At 37.1% G+C, this 25,959-nt stretch overlaps 1 protein-coding gene across 1 annotated transcript in view; it reads left to right on the top strand.

Annotated features, from left to right (window-relative positions):
- The first annotated feature begins 429 nt into the window (after window positions 1-429).
- The window catches only part of SHOC1 (shortage in chiasmata 1), an 80,317-nt gene continuing 54,787 nt past the window's right edge, over window positions 430-25,959 (top strand). Inside the window, exons 1-9 of the mRNA XM_056117291.1 lie at window positions 430-506; window positions 1,618-1,799; window positions 6,208-6,367; window positions 6,560-6,683; window positions 8,210-8,360; window positions 14,707-14,808; window positions 18,787-18,895; window positions 20,087-20,181; window positions 21,282-21,524. Coding sequence (XP_055973266.1) covers window positions 445-506; window positions 1,618-1,799; window positions 6,208-6,367; window positions 6,560-6,683; window positions 8,210-8,360; window positions 14,707-14,808; window positions 18,787-18,895; window positions 20,087-20,181; window positions 21,282-21,524 — 1,228 coding nt within the window. The 5' untranslated portion in view covers window positions 430-444. The remainder of the gene's footprint in view (window positions 507-1,617; window positions 1,800-6,207; window positions 6,368-6,559; window positions 6,684-8,209; window positions 8,361-14,706; window positions 14,809-18,786; window positions 18,896-20,086; window positions 20,182-21,281; window positions 21,525-25,959) is intronic.

The raw sequence follows: 25,959 nt of genomic DNA, 5'->3' as shown, positions 1-25,959 counted from the left end.
ATACCTTAACAACGTTAATATTTAAGTCTTTAGTTGGACTCTGCACAGTTGGAGATCTTTGGTTCCATTTGTGACATCTTTGAATTTCATCAGTCAAAGTGACTGCAGTTTTTCATGAAAACCGTAAAGTTGGGTCAGAAAGTGGGCAAAGTAGATAAGGATCATTTGAGCTGTCTCATTAGTTGATAGATATCCTTTCAGACAAAATAATTTCTTAAATATGAGTGTATATGATTAAGTAATACTACTGATAGTGTTATGTTCTCAAGGAAAATATGTCAGAGTAAGCTGGAATGGCTAATAAAGACTTTAGAGGAATAATATGTGCTATTAACTAGTACTCTCTGGTTGGTTTCCTTATAGTAAGTATCAAGGAAAATCCTTTTGGATAAATACTGATATTTACTTTTCCTCTTTCTAGTCTCAGCTGTTCCAGTTTTGGGAATGACAGATTCAGGCTTGGATCAACAAAAAGCTGATCTCTTTGTGGAGAATTTCTTTGAGAAGTATGTAGCCTAAATTTATCCCTTTTGCAACTAGCAGATAAATAAATTTTCTAAACACTAGAATATCCCTTCTATATTGTCGCAAAGTTTCTTTTATCTTGTAATCTGAAGCAAAAGCCTTAATCTGTACTTGAAAGGAGAAATAATTAATGATTAATTAAAATGATTTATATCTTTTTATTTTTCCCTCAATAGCATACTAATTGTTTTCTCTGCTTCTGCATTGCAGGACACACAGAAATAGAACAAATAATTATGTTTTGAATCAGTGAGTAAACTTTCTATATAAACTATTGATAGAAAGTCTTTAATATTGAGACAAATCTTTTTCTTATGGCATAAATTAAGATTTAGGGCTGTTCTCTACATTCTATGAAAACTTTTTTGCTTTGAACACCTGGTGGTGTTCAGGGGTGCTCCCAATAACGCACAGGGATCATGTGGTGCCCAGGATCAAACCCAGGCCTCCTGTACTCCAGCCCAGTGGGCCATCCCTCTGACCCCCAAACATTTTTTATTAATCAGTCTTTCATCAAGTATTTATTGGACACCATGCTATGTGCTGGATCAGGATAGCATTACAATAGGCTTCTGTTAAGTCACTTGAAAATGAAGTGAGGAGTGAGAGCAATAATACAGTGGGTAGGGTGCTTACCTTGCACACAGCTGACCCCTGTTTGATCCCCAGTATCCCATATGGTCTCCAGAGCCCCATCAGGAATGATCCCTGAGCAGAGCCAGGACTAAGCCCTGAGCATGTCCCAAAAAACAAAAGTAAGAAGGGAAAAAGAAAACGAAGTAAATGTGCATTAATTGAAATATAGATGTGCTCATGCTTCATTTTTTGGCAGAAAATGAGAAGCTACAGAAAAAAATTGTAAAGCAAAATTTACTTTTGCCTTACAATTCAAAAATTGTAAAGAAAAATTTACTTTTGCTTTACAATTCAAAAGTTGAGAAAATTCTTAATCTTTTCAATTCATCTCTTGAGTGGTAGGACTACATGTAAATTCTTTTGTCTTAGAATTTTTCTACAAATAACATATATCATATGTCATTAAAGATGGTTTAAAATAGAACATATATAAAATCAGTATTTTTTATGCTATAGAAAATCAATTACAGAAATTGTGACCCCGATTAACAATGAATTTGATGAAGTTGTTCCAAGTTCAAACCCAAACTCTCAAACTGAAGAAGAAACCAACTTATATACTTGTGAAGACTACATTGAAATCTTCTCACCTATTAACCCTTTAGTAATATATCCAGCACTTCAAGCAGAGAGCCAAGGTAAAACATCCTAATTTTTGGTTTTTTTGGTTTTATAAAACATTTCTACTAATATATACATTTTCCTTTCAGTGAGTTTCATTTTATTAAAAGTTTCATTTCTCTCTTTAAAAAGGTCTACCTGCATATTATAATTCTGAGTTTTGTTACAGTAGGGAAATATTTTATCTTTCATAATATTAAACTTTTTGTAAATTAAATTTTTTGGAGGTGGGGGTTTAGGTCTACTGGGATTCGAAATAGTACTCAATAGTATTCAAAGCATGATGCTAAATGATTTTAATTTCTGTGTACAATCTGATAACATAGAAATTGCATAACACTAAATTAGCAGTTGCTGTATTTTATTTTCCAAAAATATGCTAAAAACTTTCAGTATGTCCTAACCTTAATTCAAAGTCATGTCACTGTCCTCCCGTTGTTCATCGATTTGCTCAAGCGGGCACAGTAACGTCTCCATTGGAGACTTAGTTGTTACTGTGTTTGGCACATCAAATACATCACGGGTAGCTTGCCAGGCTCTGCCGTGTGGGCACCATAACTCTCGGTAGCTTGCCGGGCTCTCCGAGAGGGGCGGAGGAATCGAACTCGGGCCGGCCATGTTGGCTGCGTGCAAGGCAAAAGCCCTACCACTGTGCTATCACTCCAGCCCTAATTCAAAGTAGAAATTGAATAGCTGAACTATTACTTCAAGAAAGTCACTTTTATCATATAAATTTATCATGAACACCCACATCCAAAAGAACAAAAGCAACCGGTGCTGGTGTGGACGTGGCGAGAAAGGGACCCTCCTTCACTGCTGGTGGGAATGCCGACTGGTCCAACCCTTTTGGAAAACAGTATGGACGATTCCAAAAAAATTAGAATTTGAGCTCCCATTTGACCCAGCAATACCACTCCTGGGAATATATCCCAGAGAGGCAAAAAAGTATAGTCGAAGTGACATCTGCACTTGTTTGTTCATTGCAGCACTCTTTACAATAGCTTGCCAGGCTCTCCGAGAGGGGCGGAGGAATCGAACTCAGATCGGCCAGGCTGGCTGCGTGCAAGGCAAACGCCCTACCGCTGTGCTATCATTGCTTTAAGTAACATGGTTAAAATTTTTGTTAATATTTATAGTTGTGATGTACAAAAATATTATATCTTCACCGCCACTTAAGTGCTCAAGGCCCTCTACCACTGTCTTCATGTCACTTCTAGTCAACATCCTCTTCCTACATCCTCAATCTCCAGTGCTTGGTAATCTAAGTTTTATAATCCAGTGCCAAGTGTTTTTAGTTTAATATTGTCAATTCCTTATTTTGTTTCTTTATATACCACAGATGAGTGAGATCATTCAGTATCTGTCTTTCACCCTCTGACTCAGTTTGTTTGACATGATATTCTTTCATCTACATTACAGTGAACTTCAAATTTCACCTTTTCTTATATTTTCATAGTACTCTACTATATGTACAGATAGTAGCTTCCTTAACCATTCATCTGTTGTTGAACATTTGTGCTGCTATAAGCAAAACGTGCTTGTTGATTTTCAAATTATTGTTTTTGTGTTCGGGCAGGGACGCCAAGTGGAATTGCTGGGTCCTGTGGGAACTACTCTTTTTGGATCAATCCTTATGCTGTTTTCCATAGAAGAAATTTGCTGATACTCCCACTAACAATAAATCAGTGTTCCTTTTTCATCCCATCAATGATGGTTGTTCCAGTCTTTGTTTTTTGTTTTGTTTTGTTTTTAAATACACATATGTGATACTGTAGTGAGGTGGTATCTCATTTTGATTTGCACTTCTCTGGATTTTGCAATCAGTTTTCCAAGTTTCAAAAATATCTCCTAGGAAATTGAAACATTATTGGGATTTGTTAAATTTTTTACCTTAGATCTTATGTACTAGTTAATCTTAGCTACTTTTCATTGTTGTTGTTTTTGTTTTTGAACCCCACTCTATTATGATTGCAGGGCCTAGATGGGATGCCGGGGACCCAACTGGGTAGGTCTGTGCAAGGGTACTTGGTAGGGTACTTGCCCTACCAACTGTGCTATCACTCCAGACCCTAGTTTTGGTTAGCTTTTAGTTGTTTTCCAAGAAAATGGCTTTTCTTGATTTTTTCTCAAGATTTTAAAAGTGGAGTTCATTAAAATTTATGATTTTCCCCTATACTTTCTGAACATTTTCTTTATGTTGCTCCTTGATAATTACACATTTGTGATCATTATGAAGGAGTTCTTCCATTAACTTTTTTGGGGTTTTTGTTTGTTTGTTTGTTTTGCTGTCACGCCCAGCAGTGCTCGGGTCTTACTTCTGGCTCTGTGCTCAGAGATCAGCCCCTGCTGGAGCTTCCATTAACTTTTGACTAGATTTTTATTTATATTTGAAAGCCATTGACTATATTTTTATCAGACACCTTAGTGTACTTTCTTTCAGTTTAGTTATATTGTTTGGTCTAGGCAGAAAAATATATTTTCTTTTTTAAAATAAAAATGTTATTTAAAAAATTTTTTTTAAAAAATTGAATCATGGTGAGATACATGGTTACAAAGTTTCTATGATTCAGTTTTAATAATACAATGTTCCAACACCAGTCTCTTTACCAGTGTGCATTTCCCATCACCAAAGTCCCCAGTTTCCACCCCCTTCCCAGCCTCTTTCCACAGCAGATACTCTTTTTTAATCTACCAAGATTAAACCTGCCTTTTTTTAATATATCTATAGATTTTTCTGCATTTTTCATAATTAATTATTCAAAATTTATATCCTATAGTCATGTAACACTCCTCTATAACAGATGCGATTAACTTCCTCATCTGCATTGAAACATAGCTGTAATAAAGTAAAAACATGAGCATGTGCTATATAAATTTAAGAACATAAGTAACATTTTTGTATGTAATATTATAAAGCACACTGTGGTGTGATACTGCCCTCAAGTGGCCTCATCATAAAAATGTTGAGAAAAAGAATCCCTCATAACCCCAAGGGTTCCTAGAGATACTAGGTAGGCCTTGAGGAAAGGAAGATGGCCAGAAATGTTTGGAAGTCGAAGTTAGAGATGGGGGTATTAACTATTTCTGTGTAGGTTTTTACTATTACTATTTCCTCAATCATAATTCAAAATTAATGTACTATCAGCCATTTTTTGATGATTTTATATAAATCCTGCTAAGACAGACTAATTAGCTAATATTCCTTGGTACATAAAATAAATATGCTGAATATGTCATGGAATATTCTTGGCCATGAAATTATTGGGAACATAATTGGTTCATATCAACAACTCCTAGGAGTCTGGCTTATAGAACAATTTCTCCTTTGGCATGCTGTAAGTCTATGCATTTATTTTTTGACTTTTTGGGTCACACCTGGCAATGCACAGGAGTTATTCCTGACTCTGCACTCAGGAATTACCCCGGTGGTGCTCAGGGGACCATATGGGATGCTGGGAATCGAACCCAGGTTGGCTGCGTGCAAGGTAAACGCCCTACCTGCTGTGCTATTGCTCCAGCCCCTGTAAGTTTATGTATTAAGTGTGTGCAATAATTATGGGTCATGAGAGATATCATTCTGTGCTATCCCTCAATCATGTCATTCTAAAATTGCTAAGTGACACACTGATACCTAGGTTAAGAAATTCTTGCTGGAGAAGTCGGAGAGATAATATAGTGCCTTGCACACAGCTGACCCAGGTTCAATCCCTGGCACCCTAATATGGTTCCCTGAACTATACTAAGGAGTGATCTCTGTGCATAGAGCCAGGAGTAAGCCCAGGAGTAGCTCTGGGTATTACACCCTTTTTTTTAAAGGATCAGAAAGAAAACAAAATGAAATTCTTGCTGGGCCACAGATCACTCAATAGACTGAACATATGCTGTACATGTGGGAAGCCCTGGTTAGATTCCCAGAACCAATGGTTCTCTATCACAAAGAGTAACCCCGGAGTTCAGAACCTGGAGTAGCCCCTAAGCAAGTTGGGTGTGGCCCCAAATAAAAAACAGAACAATGGAAAATAAATTTTTGCTTCTTTTTCAAAGTAGCTTTTGTTTGGGGGAGCTTTAAGCAAAGCTCCAAGTAGTTCCTTGTATAAGCAGCAATTTCCTTTTTATTTTTCACTTTTAGACAGAGCTTATTGAAAAACAGTCAGGTTTTTTTTTGTACCAGCCCAATAAAAAAAGGACAATCATAAGTCTTTTAGGCCACTTGCTTATTACTAAGTATATTAAATGTAATAAATTATTGAGCTCTTAGCTATAAATTGGTACTATTCTGTATGTTTTATGCACAGTAAATGAAGAAATAAATAACTTAAGATATTTGAAAAAAACCAATTTTATCTATTGGTTATCTACACTAACTCTTTAGATCCCTTTGTATAACAAGATTTTTCTTATTTACTCAGATGTACTTATTTTCAGATTTGTCTACTAATGAAGAGATCATTTCTGTAGATAATTTAATGACCTATGATAGTCAGCTGACAACTTCAGACACTCTACTGAGTGGTCAGAAATTATGTTTGGCTGAAAAGCCCCATATAGACTTCAAAGGACAAAGCACAGAAGCAGATTATTCCAGGTACTTAGTCACACACTAGTATAAATATTTTTAAGAGGAGAAAAAATTCTTTGTATGCTCACAAGTCTAGATGTAATCAATGATAATGTTTTATCATTGCATTAACTCACTTCTAATATTAATTATATATTTTGATTACCAGCATTTAATATCTTTATTAGTGAATACTAATGAACTTTTTTTTTTATTAAGTGAATGTTTCTCTTTTCAAGAAGATTTGGAAAGCTTTATGAAGGACGATTTTTTCATGGATGAAGAAAACTTTGGTCAAGAATGTCTAGAAAACATAGTATGTTCTTTCCTTCACTTTCCTTCAGTAATATTTTAATAAAAGTAAAGTACTCATCACTGATTTTAACATAAACCATTGTAGCACTGTCCTCCCATTGTTCATCGATTTGCTTGAGTGAGCACCAGTAACGAATCTATTGTGGGACTTGTTGTTACTGTGTTTTGGCATATCAAATACGTCAGGGGTAGCTTGCCAGACTCTGCTGTGCGGGCGGGATACTCTTGGTAGCTTGCCAGGCTCTCCAAGAGGGGCAGAGGAATCGAACTTGGGTTGGCCCCGGTTGGCCGCATGCAAGGCAAATGCCCTACCCTCTGTGCTATTACTCCAGCCCAACATAAACCATATTTAGATATAAAAAACTTTATTATTATTAAATTCATATCAATTAAGGAATTAAATTTACTTCTAGGATAGTGATTCTAAAGTTTTGCTACACATTGGAATTACTTGGAGAGTTGTAATAAAACACTGATGCCTGGATTCTATCCAAATACATCCTGACTTAATTCTTCTGGTGTGCAACCCAAGTATAAGGGAATTTAAAACCCCTCTCAATAATTTTATTCAATATACTATACCTGAGATATAGAACATCATGTCTTAGTTTAAAAATTGGAGACTAGAAATGTTTATTTATGAGTTATATACAGAACAGATGGTACTTGAACTATAAAAGAAGTCATCTCATTGAAAGAGTAAGAAAAGAGATGATCTGAAACTCCATTTTAAGTTTGCCAATCCTTAAGGAAAGATAGATTTTTTGCACATATAAGGTCAATTTTTTAAAAGTCTTATCATATAGTTCCAATAGGTACAAAATTGTTAATGATATTACTATGTCAATTGTTTTAGCAGTTGAAAAAACAGATCCCTTTCTGTAAGTTTCATAAGCTCAAATATCTAGCTTTATATAAATTAGATGCATTTACAAAGTTAACTTGAAATTTTTTAAGACATTTGAAAAAATCTGTTCCATTCTGTCTACCCTTTTCATTTCCCACCATTCATTATCTCTCATCTGCTGTGTTTATGAGTTTTTAATTTAGAATTTTTAATTTGCTGTCAGTTCAGAAGAAGGTATTTCTGCACTGAAAGATATTGTATAGAACTAATATAATCAGTCATCACTCAATGAACCTTACTTAAAGAGAATATTGCTTATAATGTAAAATATTTTGTGTTGATATACTTCTGATTTTCAAAGACTGGAGCGATAGCACAGCGGGTAGGGCGTTCGCCTTACAAGCGGCCAACATGGCCGACCCGAGTTCGATTCCTCCGCCCCTCTCGGAGAGCCTGGCAAGCTACCGAGAGTATTCGATATGCCAGACACAGTAACAACAAAGTCTCCAATGGAGACGTTACTGGGCCCGCTCGAGCAAATCGACGATCAACGGGAGGGCCTTTACCTTACCTTTACCTTTTCAAAGATATGTGTAGTTTTTAATTTTTTTGAGTAGGATTGAGCTAAAATTTTAGTACCTTGATTTATTAAATTTAGAAATACTTAGAAGACTTCGCTAAAATCTTTTATTTGTATATTATTTCAGCCATCAGTATTGCCTGAGAATAAAACCTTAGTATCTTCAAGTCTCAGTCAAGAAGCTGATATGTCAGCCTTCTCAGAAGTGAAGGAATCATTAAACTTCATGCCAGAAGGAGTAAATTATGTAGATAAAAATAAAAAGCTTTCCCAAAAAGGTAAGAATTGATTTAAAATTATATATTTATAAAAATTACTTAATATTTGTTGTAAAACTTTAACACAGCACAGCGGTAGGGTGTTTGCCTTGCAAGCGGCCAACATGGCCGACCCGAGTTCGATTCCTCCACCCCTCTCGGAGAGCCTGGCAAGCTACTGAGAGTATCTCGCCCTCACAGCAAAGCCTGGCAAGCTACTCGTGACGTATTCGATATGCCAAACACAGTAACAATTGTCACAATGGAGACGTTACTGGGCCCGCTCGAGCAAATCCGCTCGAGCAAATCGATGAACAACGGGAGGGCCAAGACAGTGACAGTAAAACTTTATATTCTTGAGGGTTATGAAATTTTCTCAGAAGTAGAACAAATGCTTACATATGTGAAACCCTAGATTTGCTTGTTAGCGCCCTCAAAAAATCATATGGTAAAGTTATTATTCCTTAAACTTTTTCTGAACTTCCAGATTTTTAAGCAATCCTCATTGATTTATTGTGATTTATAATACTACTAATAGTAGTTTTATGAATACATCATTTCAAACTTACACCCACCACTAGGGTACTCACTTCCATCCCCTAAGGTCCTAAAATTTCCTCCTGTTTCATTCTCAGACTCCCACATCTTAAGGTAAGTTCTGAGGAACACTTTCCAGTGAGATTGCCTTTGGTCATCTGTGTGTGTATTGAAGTTCCACATGTGAAAGAGATCATTCTTGTCTATACTTTTCCTTCTGACTTATTTCTGGTTCAACCAGAAGTCATAATACATTCTAGCTTCAACCCTCTTGGTAAATTGCACAATTTTGTTCTTTTTACAACTGCATGGTATTCCATTATGTATGTATACCACAACTTTTTTTTTTTATCTGTTTATCTGTATTTGAGCATTTGGATTGTTTCCACATCTTGGCCATGGTACTAAGTGCTGAAATGAGTGTGTGTGTGTGTGTGTGTGTGTGTGTGTGTGTGTGTGTGTGTATATATATGTATATATATATATATCCTTTCAAATACTTTTTTTTGTCTGGGGAGCAGATGCCAAGAATTGGTATGGCTATTTTATATCAAAGTTTCATTTTTACTTTTTTGGAGAAATCTCTTCTATTACTTTCTATACAGGTTGAATGAGTCAACATGACCACCAATGGTGAACGAGTGTTCCTTTCTCTCCACAACCTCACCAACACTGTTTCTAGACTTTTTGATATGTGCTATTCTGACTGGCATGAGATAATATCTCATTGTTGCTTTGATTTATATTTCCCTCATCATAAGTCATGATGAACAATTTTTCATATGTCTGCTAGTTATCCTTATGTAGTCTTTGAGGAAATGTCTGTTCATCTCTTCTCCCCATTTTTGTATGGGGCTCTTGGATTTTCTATTGTTGAGCTTCACAAATGTTTTATAGATCCTGGATATTAGCCCTTTTCTAAGATATTATGTAGAAATTCTTTCTCCCATTCAACTGGGTTTCTTTTGTTGTTAGTTTGAACTTCCTTTGCGGTGCAGAAGCTTTTTTATTTAATGTAGTCCCGTTTGTTTATTTTTGGTTTTGTTGTCTTTTCCTCTGTGGTCATCTCATTGAAAATACCTCAGACTTTTTTCTTGGAAAGTTATACCTATTTTCTCCAGTGTATTTAATGATTTGCTTTTGTAAATGGTGTGAGATATGGTTTTAATTTTATTTTTGTACATGTTGCTATCCAGCTTTCCAAACACCACTCATTTGTTGAAGAGATTTCATTTTCTCTCCTTCATATATTTAGCTCCTTTTTCATAGATTAACTGCCCATGAATCTGGGGTGTTAATTTTGGACTCTTAATTCTATTCCACTGGTCTATGAGTCTATCTTTATTCCAGTCCCATATAGTTTTGACTTTATAGTACAATTCATACAGCTGACCGAGGTTTGGTTCTTGACACCACACACAGCATGAACTCCACCAGGCATGATCCCTAAAATACAGAGCCAGGAGTAAAATCCCTGAGTACTAAACTTCCCAGTCAGTTGAAATAATCAAAGATGTTGCATAATAGAGAGGCATGAAGAGGGATTTGTTACATCTATTGAGAATACAGATGCTTATTCTGTATAATAGACCACAGAAGAAATCTTGCAGATATGACTAAATCAAACTACATGTCAAAACAAGGAAATGAAAAATTAAAGTGTCAATTTGTAGTAAATGCATACAAAAACTTTAAAATATAATAGAGTTCAACACTGCACGGTAATCTGTGGGCTTAATTTACAAATGCTATGGAAAGGACGAGTAACACTCCCAGTCTTTAATTGACTCTGATGGTAAAGTAAAATCATTGCCATTGTGTAATGAAGAATCATTGCCACAAAGTAATGAATAAATTTTTTTTAAAAACTCACCTAATAGAGGCTGAAGCAATAGCACAGCGGGTAGGGCGTTTGCCTTGCAGGCAGCTGAACCAGGTTCGATTCCCAGCATCCCATGTGGTTCCCCGAACACCACCAGCAGTAATTCCTAAGTGCAGAGCCAGGAATAACCCCTGTGCATCGCCGGGTGTGACCCAAAAAGCAAAAAAGCAAAAAAAAAAAAAAAAGCCTCACCTAATATAGGTCTTTTTGCAGAAAGTAGACCTTATTTTTCTTTTCAGATCTTATTATCAAGCAAAATATTGAAAATGAAGATACAAAATGCAGCTCCATAGAGATTTTGACCACTCAAAGTCAGATTGAATCAAAGAACAGTGAACCAGGTAAAATTTTTAAATAAGTCATCGAGTTTATCAAGTTTATCTATATGTGAGGGAAAAGACTAATACATTTATTTACATATAAAATCTTTCAAGACAATTTTCATCTTTAAAATTATATTATTAAAATATAATTTATTGTTTCTAATGAACAAAATTTTAAAAAACCTAATATAAAAGTTGAAAGTAGCTTTTTCTAAATACTTTATTTATTTATTTATTTTTTGCTTTTTGGGTCACACCCGGCCATGCATAGGGTTTACTCCTGGCTCTGCACTCACGAATTATCCCTGGCAGTGCTCAGGGGACTATATGGGATGCTGGGAATCGAACCCAGGTTGGCCGCATGCAAGGCAAATGCCCTACCCTCTGTGCTATCACTCCAGCCCTGAAAGTAGCTTTTCTTATTTTTCTTTTTAGATCCTACTACCAATCAAAACACTGAAAATGAAGATATAAAGTGCAGCTCCATTAAGCTCTTAGTCACTCAAAGCCAGAGTGAACCAAAGAACAGTGAGCCAGGTTAAAAAATTTTAATGAATCATCAAGCTTATCAGGGTTATCATTACATTTGCAAAGTCTTGAGACGATTTTCATCTTTAAATTTTTATTATTGAAATATAATTTATTATTTTTAATGAACAAAATTTTTAAAGCCAAATATAAAATTTCTTTTGTTAAAAGTAGCCTTTCTTATTTTTCTTTTTAGATCCTACTACCAATCAAAACACTGAAAATGAAGATATAAAGTGCAGCTCCATTAAGCTCTTAGTCACTCAAAGCCAGAGTGAACCAAAGAACAGTGAGCCAGGTTAAAAAATTTTAATGAATCATCAAGCTTATCAGGGTTATCATTACATTTGCAAAGTCTTGAGACGATTTTCATCTTTAAATTTTTATTATTGAAATATAATTTATTATTTTTAATGAACAAAATTTTTAAAGCCTAATATAAAATTTCTTTTGTTAAAAGTAGCCTTTCTTATTTTTCTTTTTAGATCCTACTACCAATCAAAACACTGAAAATGAAGATATAAAGTGCAGCTCCATTAAGCTCTTAGTCACTCAAAGCCAGAGTGAACCAAAGAACAGTGAGCCAGGTTAAAAAATTTTAATGAATCATCAAGCTTATCAGGGTTATCATTAAATTTGCAAAGTCTTGAGACGATTTTCATCTTTAAATTTTTATTATTGAAATATAATTTATTATTATTTATTATTATTATTATTGACAACATTGATGAGGAATACGATCGAATGATTCAGCACCTCCATGATTGTGCAAGGAATGCCAAGAGAGAGATAACCACAAAAAACCGTCTTTCTTCGAACACTCTTGAACTTATTCGCCAACGTGGCGTGGCACGTGCCTCAGGCAACCACAAGCAAACGTCCGAACTGGCAAAACAGTGCAGAAAAGCCATCAAGGATGACCTCAAAAACAGGAGAACAGCAGTACTGGTAGATGCAGCAGAAGCTGGGAAAAACATTCGTAATGCCCGCCTGTCCTTCACCAACTACAAAACCAAGATGACTGCCCTCCGACATCATGATGGATCTATCACATCTTCCAGAAGGGCAATGGAGAAGATTATTCATGAATTCTACTCAGATCTCTTTAATAGCCACATCCACTTGCCCACATATCACATGATGGATATGTCGTTCCCAATGTTCTCCCTTCCGAAATCCAACATGCCATCTCGTCGGTAAAGAAACAAAAAGCACCTGGCCCAGACAAGATCAGACCTGAACACCTGAAGAACTTACCATCAATACTCATCAATACATTAGCTCGACTCTTCACACGCTACCTGTCTGAATGCAAGGTTCCATCCCAATGGAAAACCAGCAAGACTGTACTACTATACAAGAAAGGAGACATCCACGACATTGGCAACTATCGCCCAATCTGCCTATTGTCTGTCATCTACAAACTATTCACTCGAGTCATCCTGAATAGGATTAGCAGAACACTAGATGAAGGACAACCATGTGAACAAGCTGGATTCCGAAAAGGATTCAGTACCATCGACCATATCCACACAATAACCAAGCTCATTGAGGTATCTCGGGAGTTCAAGATGCCGCTCTGTCTAACGTTCATTGATTTAAAGAAGGCCTTTGATTCTGTTGAGACGGAAGCGGTCATGGAAGCCCTAGCCAATCAGGGCGTACAAACTCAATACATCAGGATCCTTCGTGAGCTCTATTGCGGATTCACTACCAAGATCTCACCATTCTACAAAGAAGTAATCATCCATATCAAGAGAGGGGTTCGGCAGGGTGATACCATTTCACCAAAACTCTTCAGTGCCACCCTCGAGAACATCATGCGACGACTAGAATGGGAAAACATGGGAGTGAAGATAGATGGTCGGCAACTACACCACCTCCGCTTTGCTGATGACATCGTTCTAATAACACCAAACATCAGCCAAGCGGCACAAATGCTTGCGGACTTTGACCGTGAGTGTGGAAAGGTTGGACTACAGCTGAATCTTACGAAGACAATGTTTATGAGAAACAGCCTTGTTCCTGACGCTCCATTCGCTCTCAACGGAACCACCATCTCCGAATGCAACAGTTATATATACTTAGGTCGAGAAATCAACATGATGAATGACCTGGCACCTGAGTTACGCAGGAGGAAGAGAGCGGCTTGGAATGCCTTCAAGAGCATTGAAGAAATAACTAAAAGGACAAAGAACCTCCAACTACGAGCACATCTCTTTGATTCCACTATTCTTCCTGCATTAACATATGCCTCAGAGACCTGGACCCTACGAAAACAGGATGAGAACACTATTCGGGTCTCTCAAAGAGGAATCGAAAGAACTATGCTTGGAATATCACGATTCACTCAAATGAGAGATAGAATCCGGAGTTCTGATCTTCGTCAACGCTCAAGAATCAGAGACGCTGTCTCATTTGCCAAGACATCAAAAATCAGATGGGCTGGACATGTAATGAGGTTTACAGACAACCGCTGGACTAGAGCCATTACTGATTGGATTCCACGAGACATCAAAAGATCACGTGGACGCCCACCTATAAGATGGTCAGACTTCTTCGTCAAGACCCTAAATGATCGGTTTGAGGCTCTACATGTTCCTAAAACGAACAGATACCATTGGGCTACGCTAGCACGCAACCGGGATGAATGGAGACGTTACTGGCACCCGCTCGAATAAATCGATGAATAACGGGGATTAAGTGATTAAGTGATAAGTGATTTTTAATGAACAAAATTTTTAAAGCCTAATATAAAATTTCTTTTGTTAAAAGTAGCCTTTCTTATTTTTCTTTTTAGATCCTACTACCAATCAAAACACTGAAAATGAAGATATAAAATGCAGCTCCATTGAGATCTTAGTCACTCAAAGCCAGAATGAACCAAAGAACAGTGAGCTAGGTAAAATAATTTTAATGAATCATCAAGCTTGTCACCATTATCATTACATTTACAAAGTTTTGAGGCAGTTTTCATCTTTAAAATTTGATTATTGCAATCTAATTTATCAATTTAAAAGGATTAGAATTACCCAAAAAAAAAACCTAATATGAAAGTCCTTTTGCAGAGAGCAGGCTTTCTTATTTTTCTTTTCAGATCTTACTATCCAGCAAAACATTGGAACTGAAAACATAAAATGCAGCTCTACAGAAATTTTGGGCACTCAAAGCCAGAGTGAACCAAAGAACAGAGAACCAGGTAAAAGTTTTTAATGAGGGGGCTGGAGCAATAGCACAGCGGGTAGGGCATTTGCCTTGCACACGGCCGACCCAGGTTCAATTCCCAGCATCCCATATGGTCCCCTGAGCACCGCCAGGAGTAATGCCTGAGTCCATGAGCCAGGAGTAACCCCTGTGCATAGCTGGGTGTGACCCAAAAAGCAAAAAAAAAAAAGTTTTTAATGAATCATCATGTTTATCAGGGTTATCTTTACAATTGCAAAGTTTTGAGACAATTTTCATCTTTAAAATTTGATTTTGCTTTTTGGGTCACACCTGACGATGCACAGGGGCTACTCCTGGCTCTGCACTCAGGAATTACTCCTGTCGGTGCTCGGGGGACCATATGGGATGCTGGGAAATGAACCCGGGTTGGCTCCGTGCAAGGCAAACGCCTTACCCGCTGGACAGCGGGTAGGGCATTTGCCTTGCATGCAGCCAGCATGGCCGATTGGAATTCGATTCCTCCGCCCCTCTCAGAGAGCCTGGCAAGCTACCCGAGAGTATCTCGCCTGCACGGCAGAGCCTGGCAAGCTCCCCGTGACCTATTGGATATGCCAAACACAGTAACAACAAAGTCTCCAATGGAGACGTTACTGGGCCCGCTGGAGCAAATCGATGATCAATGGGAGGGCCTTTACTTACTTTACTAAAATTTGATTGATGCGTTATTATAAACCACAATGCCCAAAAGGAGGATAGAGAAAGAGAGAGAAAGAGAGAGAGAGGGAGAGAGAGAAAGAGAAGTGCCTGTCATAGAGGCAGTCAGGGGATATGAGATATTGGAATACTCTATGACTGAAATCCAATCATGAACACCTTTGTAAAGTGTATCTCACAGTGATTCAATTAAAAAGTTCAAAAAATAAAATTTGATTAATGCAATCTAATTTATTGGGGAATTTTTGTTTTGTTTTGTTTTGTTTTCCCCACATTATTTAGACACCATTATTTACAAAATTGTTCATGATGATTTGTAATTGGTATCCAGTATTTCAGCACCAGTTGTACCACCAGTCACCTTCCCTTCATCATTGTCTCCATTTTCCCAACCACCCCTCAAGTCTACCCATGTAGCAGGCCCACAGTAATTTATTTTATATAGTTTATTATCAATACACGGCTAATAGAATGACAAAAAGTACTTTAATTTAAAAATTCTTTTTTAAATTGTACTTCACCATGGGGACATCAAGTCCATTTCTGAGGTAAGCTTATTAAGCTGTTGTTGCAAGGTGAGACCTCTGTGTTAATGTTTTTGTTAGTCTAGATTATTTGGCTTCTATGTTATATTCCTACTCAATCTGGTGTGCTCCTACTGGGATGCTAGTATTAGAGAGTTTGGAGATGTTGTTCCAGAAAATCTAGAATATTTAATTGGGCAATTTGACCAGAGTCATGGTGACAGCTGTTGGGGCATGATGAGTGTGGCTGTCTGGGCTATGGTAGGGTGGGTACTTGACCTGCCCTGTCTCCCAAGATTACCCCAGAGGTCTTAGCCAGGATTGGGTATTCTAGAAAATTTTCACTGATTTATTGTTTTTAATCATAATTGTTTTAATCATCAAAATTACCTTTTTTAAAAGTCTCTAATGTGAAAGTTCTTTTGTAGGAAGTAGACTTCCCTATTTTTATTTTCAGATCTTATTATTCAACAAAACTTTGAAAGTGAAGATATGAAATGCAGTTCCACAGAAATTTTAGCCGCTCCCAGTCAAAGTGAACCAAAGAATAGTGAACCAGGTAAAAACTTTAAGAACCATCAAGTTTATCAGGATTATATTTACATTTACATATAAAATCTTATGAGACAATTTTTATCTTTGAAATTTGATTATTGCAAGTCCAGTTTATTGCTTTTCACTGTCACTGTCCTCCCATTGTTCATTGATTTGCTCGAGCTGTAACATTTGCTCAGGCCCAGTAACATTGTGAGACTTGTTACTGTGTTTGGCATATTGAATACATCACAGGTAACTTGCCAGGCTTTGCTGTGAGGGTGAGATACTCTCGGTAGCTTGTCAGGCTCTCCAGGAGGAGCAGAGGAATCAAACTCCGTTTTTTTTTGCTTTTAATGAACAAAATTAATTTTTCTTTAAATGAACAAAATTACAGCAAAAATCTAATATAGAAGTCCTTTTGCTTAAAGTAGATTTTCCTCTTTTTATTTTCAGATACTGCTACCAAGCAAAAACTTGAAACTGAAGATATAAAATGCAGCTCCATCGAGATTTGGGCCACTCAAAACCAGAATAAACCAAAGAAAAGTAAACCAGGTAAATTTTTAAATAAATAGTAGAGCTTATCAAGGTTATGTATATGTGAGATAAAAGACTGTGACTGTGACATGTCTAGTATTATAAAACAACTTCATCTTTAAAGTTTGATTATTGCAGTTTAATATATTGGTTTTTATTTTATATGCTCTCTTTATATTTGTTACTCTTATTAAATTACTTTCCTTCTAGTACCAAAACTGAATATGTATAAAGAAAAGTTATAAAAATCAAGGAAGAGAATTGGAGGATACCACTAGCATTAAAAATGTAAATTCAATAATATAGATCAATAAATAAATGTTTATGTTTTATAATAGTTTTCGCATTCTTGCTGAACCCTTGTTTCACTTTTGTAAATTAAAAAATAATTTAACCTCCCTAAATAATTCTATCATTATTGTTAATATTATTCTAGGAAATTTATGATCTCTGAATCATCTTTTGTTTCAATGTAATGCCTAATCATGTTGTGTCTTAAATATAATGATGGAAACATTATTTAGTTACATTCATAACTGGACCACATTCATCATTTTTTTGCAAGTTAAATCATTTATTTGAAGTCATAGAAACATGTTAACTTCTTATGAATAAAGACCATATTTTCAAGAATACCCTATAAAAATACAACATAGAGCCTGCCAGCAGATAGGGTGCTTGTCTTACATGCAGGTGACGCATGTTTGATCCCTGGCATCCTATATGGTCTCCTGAGCACAGCCAGAAGTGATCTCTGAGTGCAGAGCCAGGAGTAACCCCTGAACACTGCCAGATATGGTCCAAAAACAAAATTAAATTAAATATGAAAAATATAATTCATTGTTAGGCTAGCAACTCTCCATATCTATGAAGATGAAAAGTTACTTTCCACTAATACTATTTGTCTGATGCCGTGCTCTTTAAATCCCGTGTTCTCCCAAGGTTCAGTGTCTTGCTTTCTTGTCTCTGTTGCTTTGCTTGCCTATTTTGACTCCGGAGAAAACTGCATTCTCTTTTAAATACTTACCTTTTCCTCCACGCTCATATCATTCTAAATAATTTTCAATAAAAACTATCTTGCTTCACACAGAAAATTACTATTTGGCATTATTAATATTTACTACAGAGATAAATGTATGATCTTCTAAGTAATAATAACTTGTCAGAATCAAAATCACACATAGAACTCTTAAAATTTATCTCATACGGTGATCTGGACATTAAGGGTTGGAGCAATAGCACAGCGGGTAGGGCGTATCTCATACAGTAAACTCTATAAACTTTAGTTGTCATTCTATTTAAAAATCACCACTAATAGGGCTGAAACAATAGTACAGCAGGTAGGGTGTTTGCCTTGTACACAGCTAACATGGGTTTGATTTCTGGCACCCCATATGTTCCCCTGAGCCTACCCTGAGTGCAGAGCCAGGAGTAGCCCTTGAGCACTGTCAGGTGTGCCCCCAAACAATCCCCCCAAATCACCACAAATAAAAAATGAGAAATGATATATGTATAATTCCTTATATATGTGGAAATTTTAAGACTTTTTAAATAGTTCAGATAACTCCAAACTTCTTTTTATTGAAATGTGGTAACTATCAAATGTAGTAGTTGCTTACTATGTGTTCCATTTTTGTAACTTTTGTAATTATATTATTCAGTATTTAAGTAATAATATGATAAAATTTTATGCATTTTAGCAATGTTAGAAATGCCATTAATTCCTCTGAATTTAACAAACCAACATTCTTCGGTGAATTTGTTATGTCCAGGACTTCAGAAATTTTTATTTTCTCCTGTTGGCAAAATGTGAGTAAAACTTTATCTTGAGCTCAAACTGCAATTCAGAACAAGAAGTCCTTAATTACATCATCCAATAAAAAAGCAATTTCCAAGATAACACTTTGAAAAAATATAAGCTAGAACTGTGTCTATAGTAAGCATCTGGTGTAATATATCAATATATGTATATATTTGGTTTTATATGCATAGTTCTTTTTTAATGACACACAGGAATCAGGTAACATTTGTTGTGTTGAAAAGAGAACTGGGTAACCTGACAATGTAGAAGCTATTAATTGATAGATATAGGATCTATCAGTTTTTTAAATGTAAATGAATTACCGTGAAAACTAATCAACTTGAAAAAAAATTTTTTTTATCAGTGAGACATTATGAGGTACAGTTGTAGACTTACAAATTTTTGTGCTTGGGTTTCAATTATACAATGATCTAATACCCATCCCTCTACCAGTGCCCATTTCCCACCACCACAGATCCGAAAAAAATTTTTAAATATATGATATTGAAACAGTTCCTTAGCATAGTGGCCAATGGGCCACTCACCAGTATCACTGTCTCTGTTGGCACTAAGTGTAAAGCACAGTTCCCTTCTCTACTACAACCTCAAAACATGTAAATAAAAACACTTGCTATTCACCCACACATCCACCAAGATTGAAAAATATCCAAATATTGTTACTGCCAGAACAGTAACTGGTCACTTCCTGAGAAGATAGAATATAGAGAACCTTTTCGTTTCCATAGTTCTATCCATAGCCACCAAAGATCCCAGAATTTCTGGTTGTCAGAGAATAATGTTGTCAAACTTTGTATTGCTGCTACCATTTTTCATGTTAAACACAAAAATTTCATTTAAGATTGTATCCTGTTCCTCCCTGCAGAGACTATTCTGGTGCAATGCATGGGGTTGTGCCCTGGCAGTGCTCAGGAAATTTTGTGGTACTAGACATCCAACATTGACCTCACAAAAATAATAGCACTTTGAGCCATGTCTGTGGCCCCTAGATTGTATTCTTATATGGGGCAATTTGCAGGGTTGGTGCTAGCACAGTTTGTGAAACTCTCTACTTCAGTTTAAACACGTATTAAATAGATCACTTTTTTCACTTTAGAACATTAAAAATAACTTTTCTTTTAATAAAGTTTTGTTATATAAAGATTCAATAATATTAATATATTAAATAAACTCTTTTTCAGTAGTTTGCTTACTGCTGAAGAATCAGTTAACAAATACTTGAAGGTATGGCAATTACAAAGTTGCAGAAGTTCTTTGAAGTCACTTTTGCTTACAGGTAAAGATTGATTTTGAGTGTTAAATAGAAAGTATATGTGAAAAGGTAACTGACATTCAGTAGCAATGTTTTGTCAGTTTTGTTTTTATTATTATTGTCATAAGAAGCAGATTGAAAATCAGAATTTCAAAATTTATAATTCTAATTGTGGGTTGATAATGGAAATAATAACATCAAGTAGTTGCTCTACTTTTGGTCATACATTGCTTTTTTTTATTTAGGCTAAAAAGTGATTAAATGGAGGTCTGTGGATGCAGCTCAAGTAGTCCCTATCTTGCATGTGCAAGGCTGGGTTCAGTCCCATATACCACATCACCTCCAACCACTACCAGTATGTGTGAACTTGGTGGTCATGGTAGCACCTAAGTACTTTGAAGCTTGAGTTCCATTGGGAGTGACCCTTACAAAAACATTAATGAAGTAGAAAGCTCTCTGTCACAATGATAAATGAGAATCATAAAATTTGATCAAATATATCTTCCTGTTTAGACTCATTGTAATGAATTAGAATTTATTTAATAAATATTACTTTAATTCTTCAAAATTTATGAGCTCATTAGAAATGACTAAATTGTTCCAGTCTACTGTCACTGTCACTGTCCTCCCATTGTTCATCGATTTTCTCAAGCGGGCCCAGTAATGTCTCCATCGTGAGACTTTGTTGTTACTGTGTTTGGCATGTCAAATACGTCACAGGTAGCTTGCCAGGCTTTGCCGTGCAGGCGAGATACTCTCAGTAGCTTGCCGGCCTCTCCAAGAGGGACGGAGGAATCGAACTCGGGTCGGCCATGTTGACTGCGTGCAAGGCAAATGCCTTACCCACTGTGCTATCGCTCTAGCCCTTCCAGTCTACTAAATTTGGAATAAGATTAACTTCTTGGTAATACCACAGATCAAAATAAACTTAAAGTGGCTTTCATTGCTATAATATTTTATGACATCTATAGCATTTATAGTCATAAATATCAGTATCTTAAAGACAAAATACTTCGTATAATTTCAGTTGCACTCCCCACCTTCACCACATGAATGAAAATCTCTTTCACAAGGAATTTCCAGAGTGGTTATCTTTATTGTGTTCCATTTTTGTTATTTTTTAGTGCCAAAAACTGAAGAGCCCATCAACCAGCATCCAGCTATAAACCTGAAAAAGCTATTTTCTACTGAAGAAAAAGGTGTCGTGGTTAGTCCTATAAATACAGAGAGATGGAAACAAACAGGACTAAACCTGATAGTGACAGAAGATTTGGAACATCAGAATATATATTTGTGTCCTGATGATCTATCTTCTGATGATAATAAAATGAAGATTAACTTGCCTAGTAAAGAACTCCAATTAGAATGTAAGTACATAATACTAAATAACACTTGTGTCAGCACTTTTAGGGAGAAAAAATAATAAAAACTAGCTTTCCATGAGGTTATTGAAAAATATAATTAGGTCCAAATACTTAACATTGACTCTTGTATGCCAGAATGTGTCTCTTTTTAAAGATCATGATTTAAGCACTAGTCATAAATTTCACTTTATTTAGTTGGTCCAATAGTCATTTCATTTTTTTCAAATAAACTTTAGGAGAGTTGTAAGTTTCATAAAATGAAATTTTCCTAATTATACAGTTTGGTGCACTTTAATAAATATATATATCGAAGACCTACCACCATAATTAAGGCATAGACTATGCCAGAAAAAGTGAAACTGGAATTGTATGGAGTAGTTTTCCTTTAAGATACTGATATTTGTAAAGTCTAAAATATTATAGCAATGGAAGCCACATAAAAGTTAATTTTAATCTGCAGTATTGCCCACTGCATGGCAGAGTCTGCAAGCTACCCATGGCATATTTGATATACCAAAAACAGTAAAAATAATGGGCCTCATCCCATGACCCTGAAAGAGCCCCCAATATGGCAGCGTTTAAGAGGGATGAGTGAGGAGAGGCTGATAAATCTCTGGGCTGAAGAAAAGTGAATGGACTATGTGTTAATCCATGGTACCGTGCATCGCCGGGAGGGAAGAGGTGTTGCTCCCTTCTGCCTCTTTCCCCCTGGGCAGCAAGATGGCAGCCGCCTCAGAGCTTTTTGGAACTCCAGGTATGAGCTGGCTGTGACAGACAACTGCAACCTCATGGGAAGGGTGTGTTCCCGGCTCGTCCTTCACGCCCTACTGAGGTCACGAGTTGCCCCCCACGAGCTGCTCTCCAGCACGGCCATGGCTCCAGAGCCACAGAAACCAATCTCGTAATTAACTGGCTCTTGGCAGAAATCCCTCTAGACTTAATTAGTAAAATATAGAAATATAAAATCATCATATGGTTCTCATAATGAGCTGTAGAAAACAAATTACTTCACAATGCTTTTTCAGCAGTTCTGATTGTTGGGTGCAAACTAAACAATAAAGGTGCAGCTTTTGTAGAAATAATGAATGTAATCAAAGTAGATAGAGAGTTAAGTAGAATTCATCTTCCTCACAGGCATTGGGAAGGGTGGGAGGGGAGGTATATTGGGGTTCTTGGTGGTGAAAAAATAAATACTGGTGAAGGGAAAGGTGTTTAATCATTGCATAACCGAGACTTAAACTTGAAAGCTTTATAACTTTTCCCACAGTGATTCAATAAATAAATACATTTTTAAAAATACAGCTTAAAAAATCTCTGGGCCGAACTAGGCTGCCAAAATGAAGAAGGACTAAAATGACTGTCTACTTTCAATGCACTTATGCTGGCATCAAAAAGATCCATCAAGGAACTGATGGTGCAAATGCAGAAGATCAAATACAACATCATTGGTCTGACCAAGACGAGAAAGCATCAATCACATAATGCTATTTTTGACACTGGAGAAGAACTGTTCCTCGGAACATGGGACAATAGAGGTGTTGCTGGTGTCTATGTCCTTGTCAACACAAACTTGTCCATGAGCACTGATTCATTTGAATGCCTAACAACTCGAATCGGATGATTGCACTTGAATAGATGTGGCTCACTACCAGCAGTTTCTATCTTCATTGTCTACGCACCAACATCCAACTACAATGAAAAAGAAATTGAGAAATTTTACATGGAGCTGGAGAAGTTCTATAAAGAAGTCCACACCTTCTACAAGATCATTGTCGGTGATTTTAATGCCAAGATAGGACCAAGAAGGTCGCACTAAGAACTCCACATCCAGACCAATGGCCTAGAATGGAACGAACAGGGTGAGAGACTGTCTAAGTTCATCATGTCAAACAAGACCATCCATGGTAACTCACAGTTCCAGAAGGCCGAATCTAAATGTTGGACATGGGAGTCTCTCAACGTTTTTGAGAGTTTTTTAGACTTTTACAAAAATCATGGAAGTTCTACAACAAAATTGACAACATCATATTCAATTGACGGTTTTGCCTGATCGATGTCGCTGTTGTCCCAAAATTCCAAACAGGATCGGACCACCGTGTCCTTTGTGCAAAATTCTACTTCACAGAGTGTGGAGAAAGGACTGCAAAGTTTAAGAAGAGAACTCCCAGAATTACCACCAACTGGGAGCTCTTTGGCACTATTGCGGCAATGTGGGAAGACTCTGTCATTGACAACATCGATGCGGAATATGATCAACTGGTTCAGCACCTCCATGACTATGTGAGGAATGCCGAGAGTGAAAAAAACACAACCAGACACCTGTCTTCAGAAACTCTCTAGCTTATTTGCAACGTGTTTGGTGCAAGCCTCAAGCAATCACAAGCTAATGCCTGAGCTCGCAAAGCTGTGCAGGGAAACAATAAAGGAAAACCTCAAAGAGAGAAGAGTATCAGTGTTGGCTGATGAGGCAGAAGTCAGGAAAAGTATTTGCAACGCCCACCTGTCCTTCGCCAACTACAAGACCAAGATGACTGCCTCTGACGTCCTGATGGATCAATCACATCTTCCAGAAGGGCAATGGAGAAGATTATCCACGATTTCTACTCAGATCTCTTCGATAGCCACGTCCACCTCCCCACATACCAAATTTCGCAAGATGAATATGTCATTCCTAATGTTCTTCCTTTGAAATCCGACACGCCATTTCATCCTTAAAGAAGCGTACTGCACTTGGTCCAGACAAGGTCAGACCCTAACACCTGAAGAATCTGCTGCCAGTACTCATCAATACACTGGCTCAACTCTTCACACGCTACTTGTATGAATAGCATGTGAAGAGCTGATGGAAAACTAACAGGATCGTTCTGTTATACAAGAAGGGAGACATCCACAATATCAGCAACTATCTCCCCATCTGCCTGTTGTCCTTTGACTACAAGTTGTTCACTGGAGTCATCCTGAATAGAATAGGCAGAGCACTAGATGAAGAACAACCATGCAAGCAAGCTGGGTTCTGAAAAGGATTCAGCACGATTGACCACATCCACATAGTGACCAAGCTTATTGTAGTTTTGCAAGAGTTCAAGATGCCTCTCTGTCTAATGTTCATCAATTAAAAGGCCTTTGATTCTGTTGAGACTGAAGCAGTCATCAAAGCCCTAGCCAAATAGGGTGTTCAAACTCTGTACATCAGGATCTTCCGTGAGCTGTATTCACCACCAGGATCTCACCATTCTACAAGGAAGTGTTCATCGATGTAAAGAGAGGGGCTCGGCAGGGTGATACCATTTTACCGAAACTCTTCACTGCCACCCTTGAGAACGTCATGAGACAACTGGAATGGGAAGAAAAGGGAGTGAAGATAGATGGTCAGCAACTACACCACCTCTGCTTCGCTGATAACATCATTCTAATAACACCAAACATTAGCCAAGCGGCACAAATGCTGGCTGACTTAGACTGTGAGTGTGGAAAGGTCAGACTGCAGCTCAATCTCACCAAGACAATGTTAATGAAAAATGAACTAGTCCCTGACGTTCCATTTGCTCTCAACGGAATGAATATCTCCAAATGCAGCAGTGATGTGTACCTGAGTCAAGAACTCAACATGAGGAATGACGTGGCACCAGAACTGCGCAGGAGGAAGAGAGTGGTGTGGAATGCCTTCAAAAGTGTCGAAGAAATAGCTAAGAGGACAAAGAAACTCTGGCTCTGGGCACTTCTTTTCGACTACACCATTCTTCCTGCACTAACATACACCTCAGAGACCTGGGCCCTGCGAAAACAGGATGAGAACACTATGCGAGTATCCTGAAGAAGAATCAAAAGAGCTGTGTTTGGAATATCACATTTCACTCAAGTGAGAGAAGGAATCCGGAGTTCCAACCTCCACTGACAATCAAGAATCAGGGACGCTGTCTCATTTGCCAAGGCGTCAAAAATCAGATGGGCCAGACACGTAATGCAATTTAGAGACGACCACTAGACTAGAGCTGTTACTGACTGGATTCCACAGGACGTCAAAAGGACATGTGGCTGCCCACCTACGAGATAGTCAGACTTCTTCGTCAAAACCCTGAACAAATGGTTTGAGGCTTTTTGTGTTCCTGGAATGAGCAGATGTCATTGGGCTACACTAGACACAACAGGGAGGAATGGAGACATTATTGGTGCCTACTCAAGCAAATCGATGATCAACGGGATGATAACTGATACATACAAGTGACAAGTGGAATTATCAAAAAGTCAAATTACTCTAAATTTAGTATAATGGAACAATTATTTTGACTTGGTGGTAGAGTACTTGCCTTGACTGTGTAAGGCACTGCGTTTGATCCCTGACACCACATATACATAAAAATATATAGAATATTTCTATAGCCAAAAAGTTTCCTTGTGTTTGTTTGCCTTCTGTTTTCTCCCCTATTCCTTATCTCTG

This window comes from Sorex fumeus, unplaced genomic scaffold (assembly GCF_029834395.1).
Source record: "Sorex fumeus unplaced genomic scaffold, SorFum_2.1 ptg000034l, whole genome shotgun sequence".
Taxonomy (NCBI): domain Eukaryota; kingdom Metazoa; phylum Chordata; class Mammalia; order Eulipotyphla; family Soricidae; genus Sorex; species Sorex fumeus.
The sequence above is the reverse complement of the archived record's forward strand: the minus strand, read 5'-3'. Positions and strand labels throughout refer to the sequence as shown.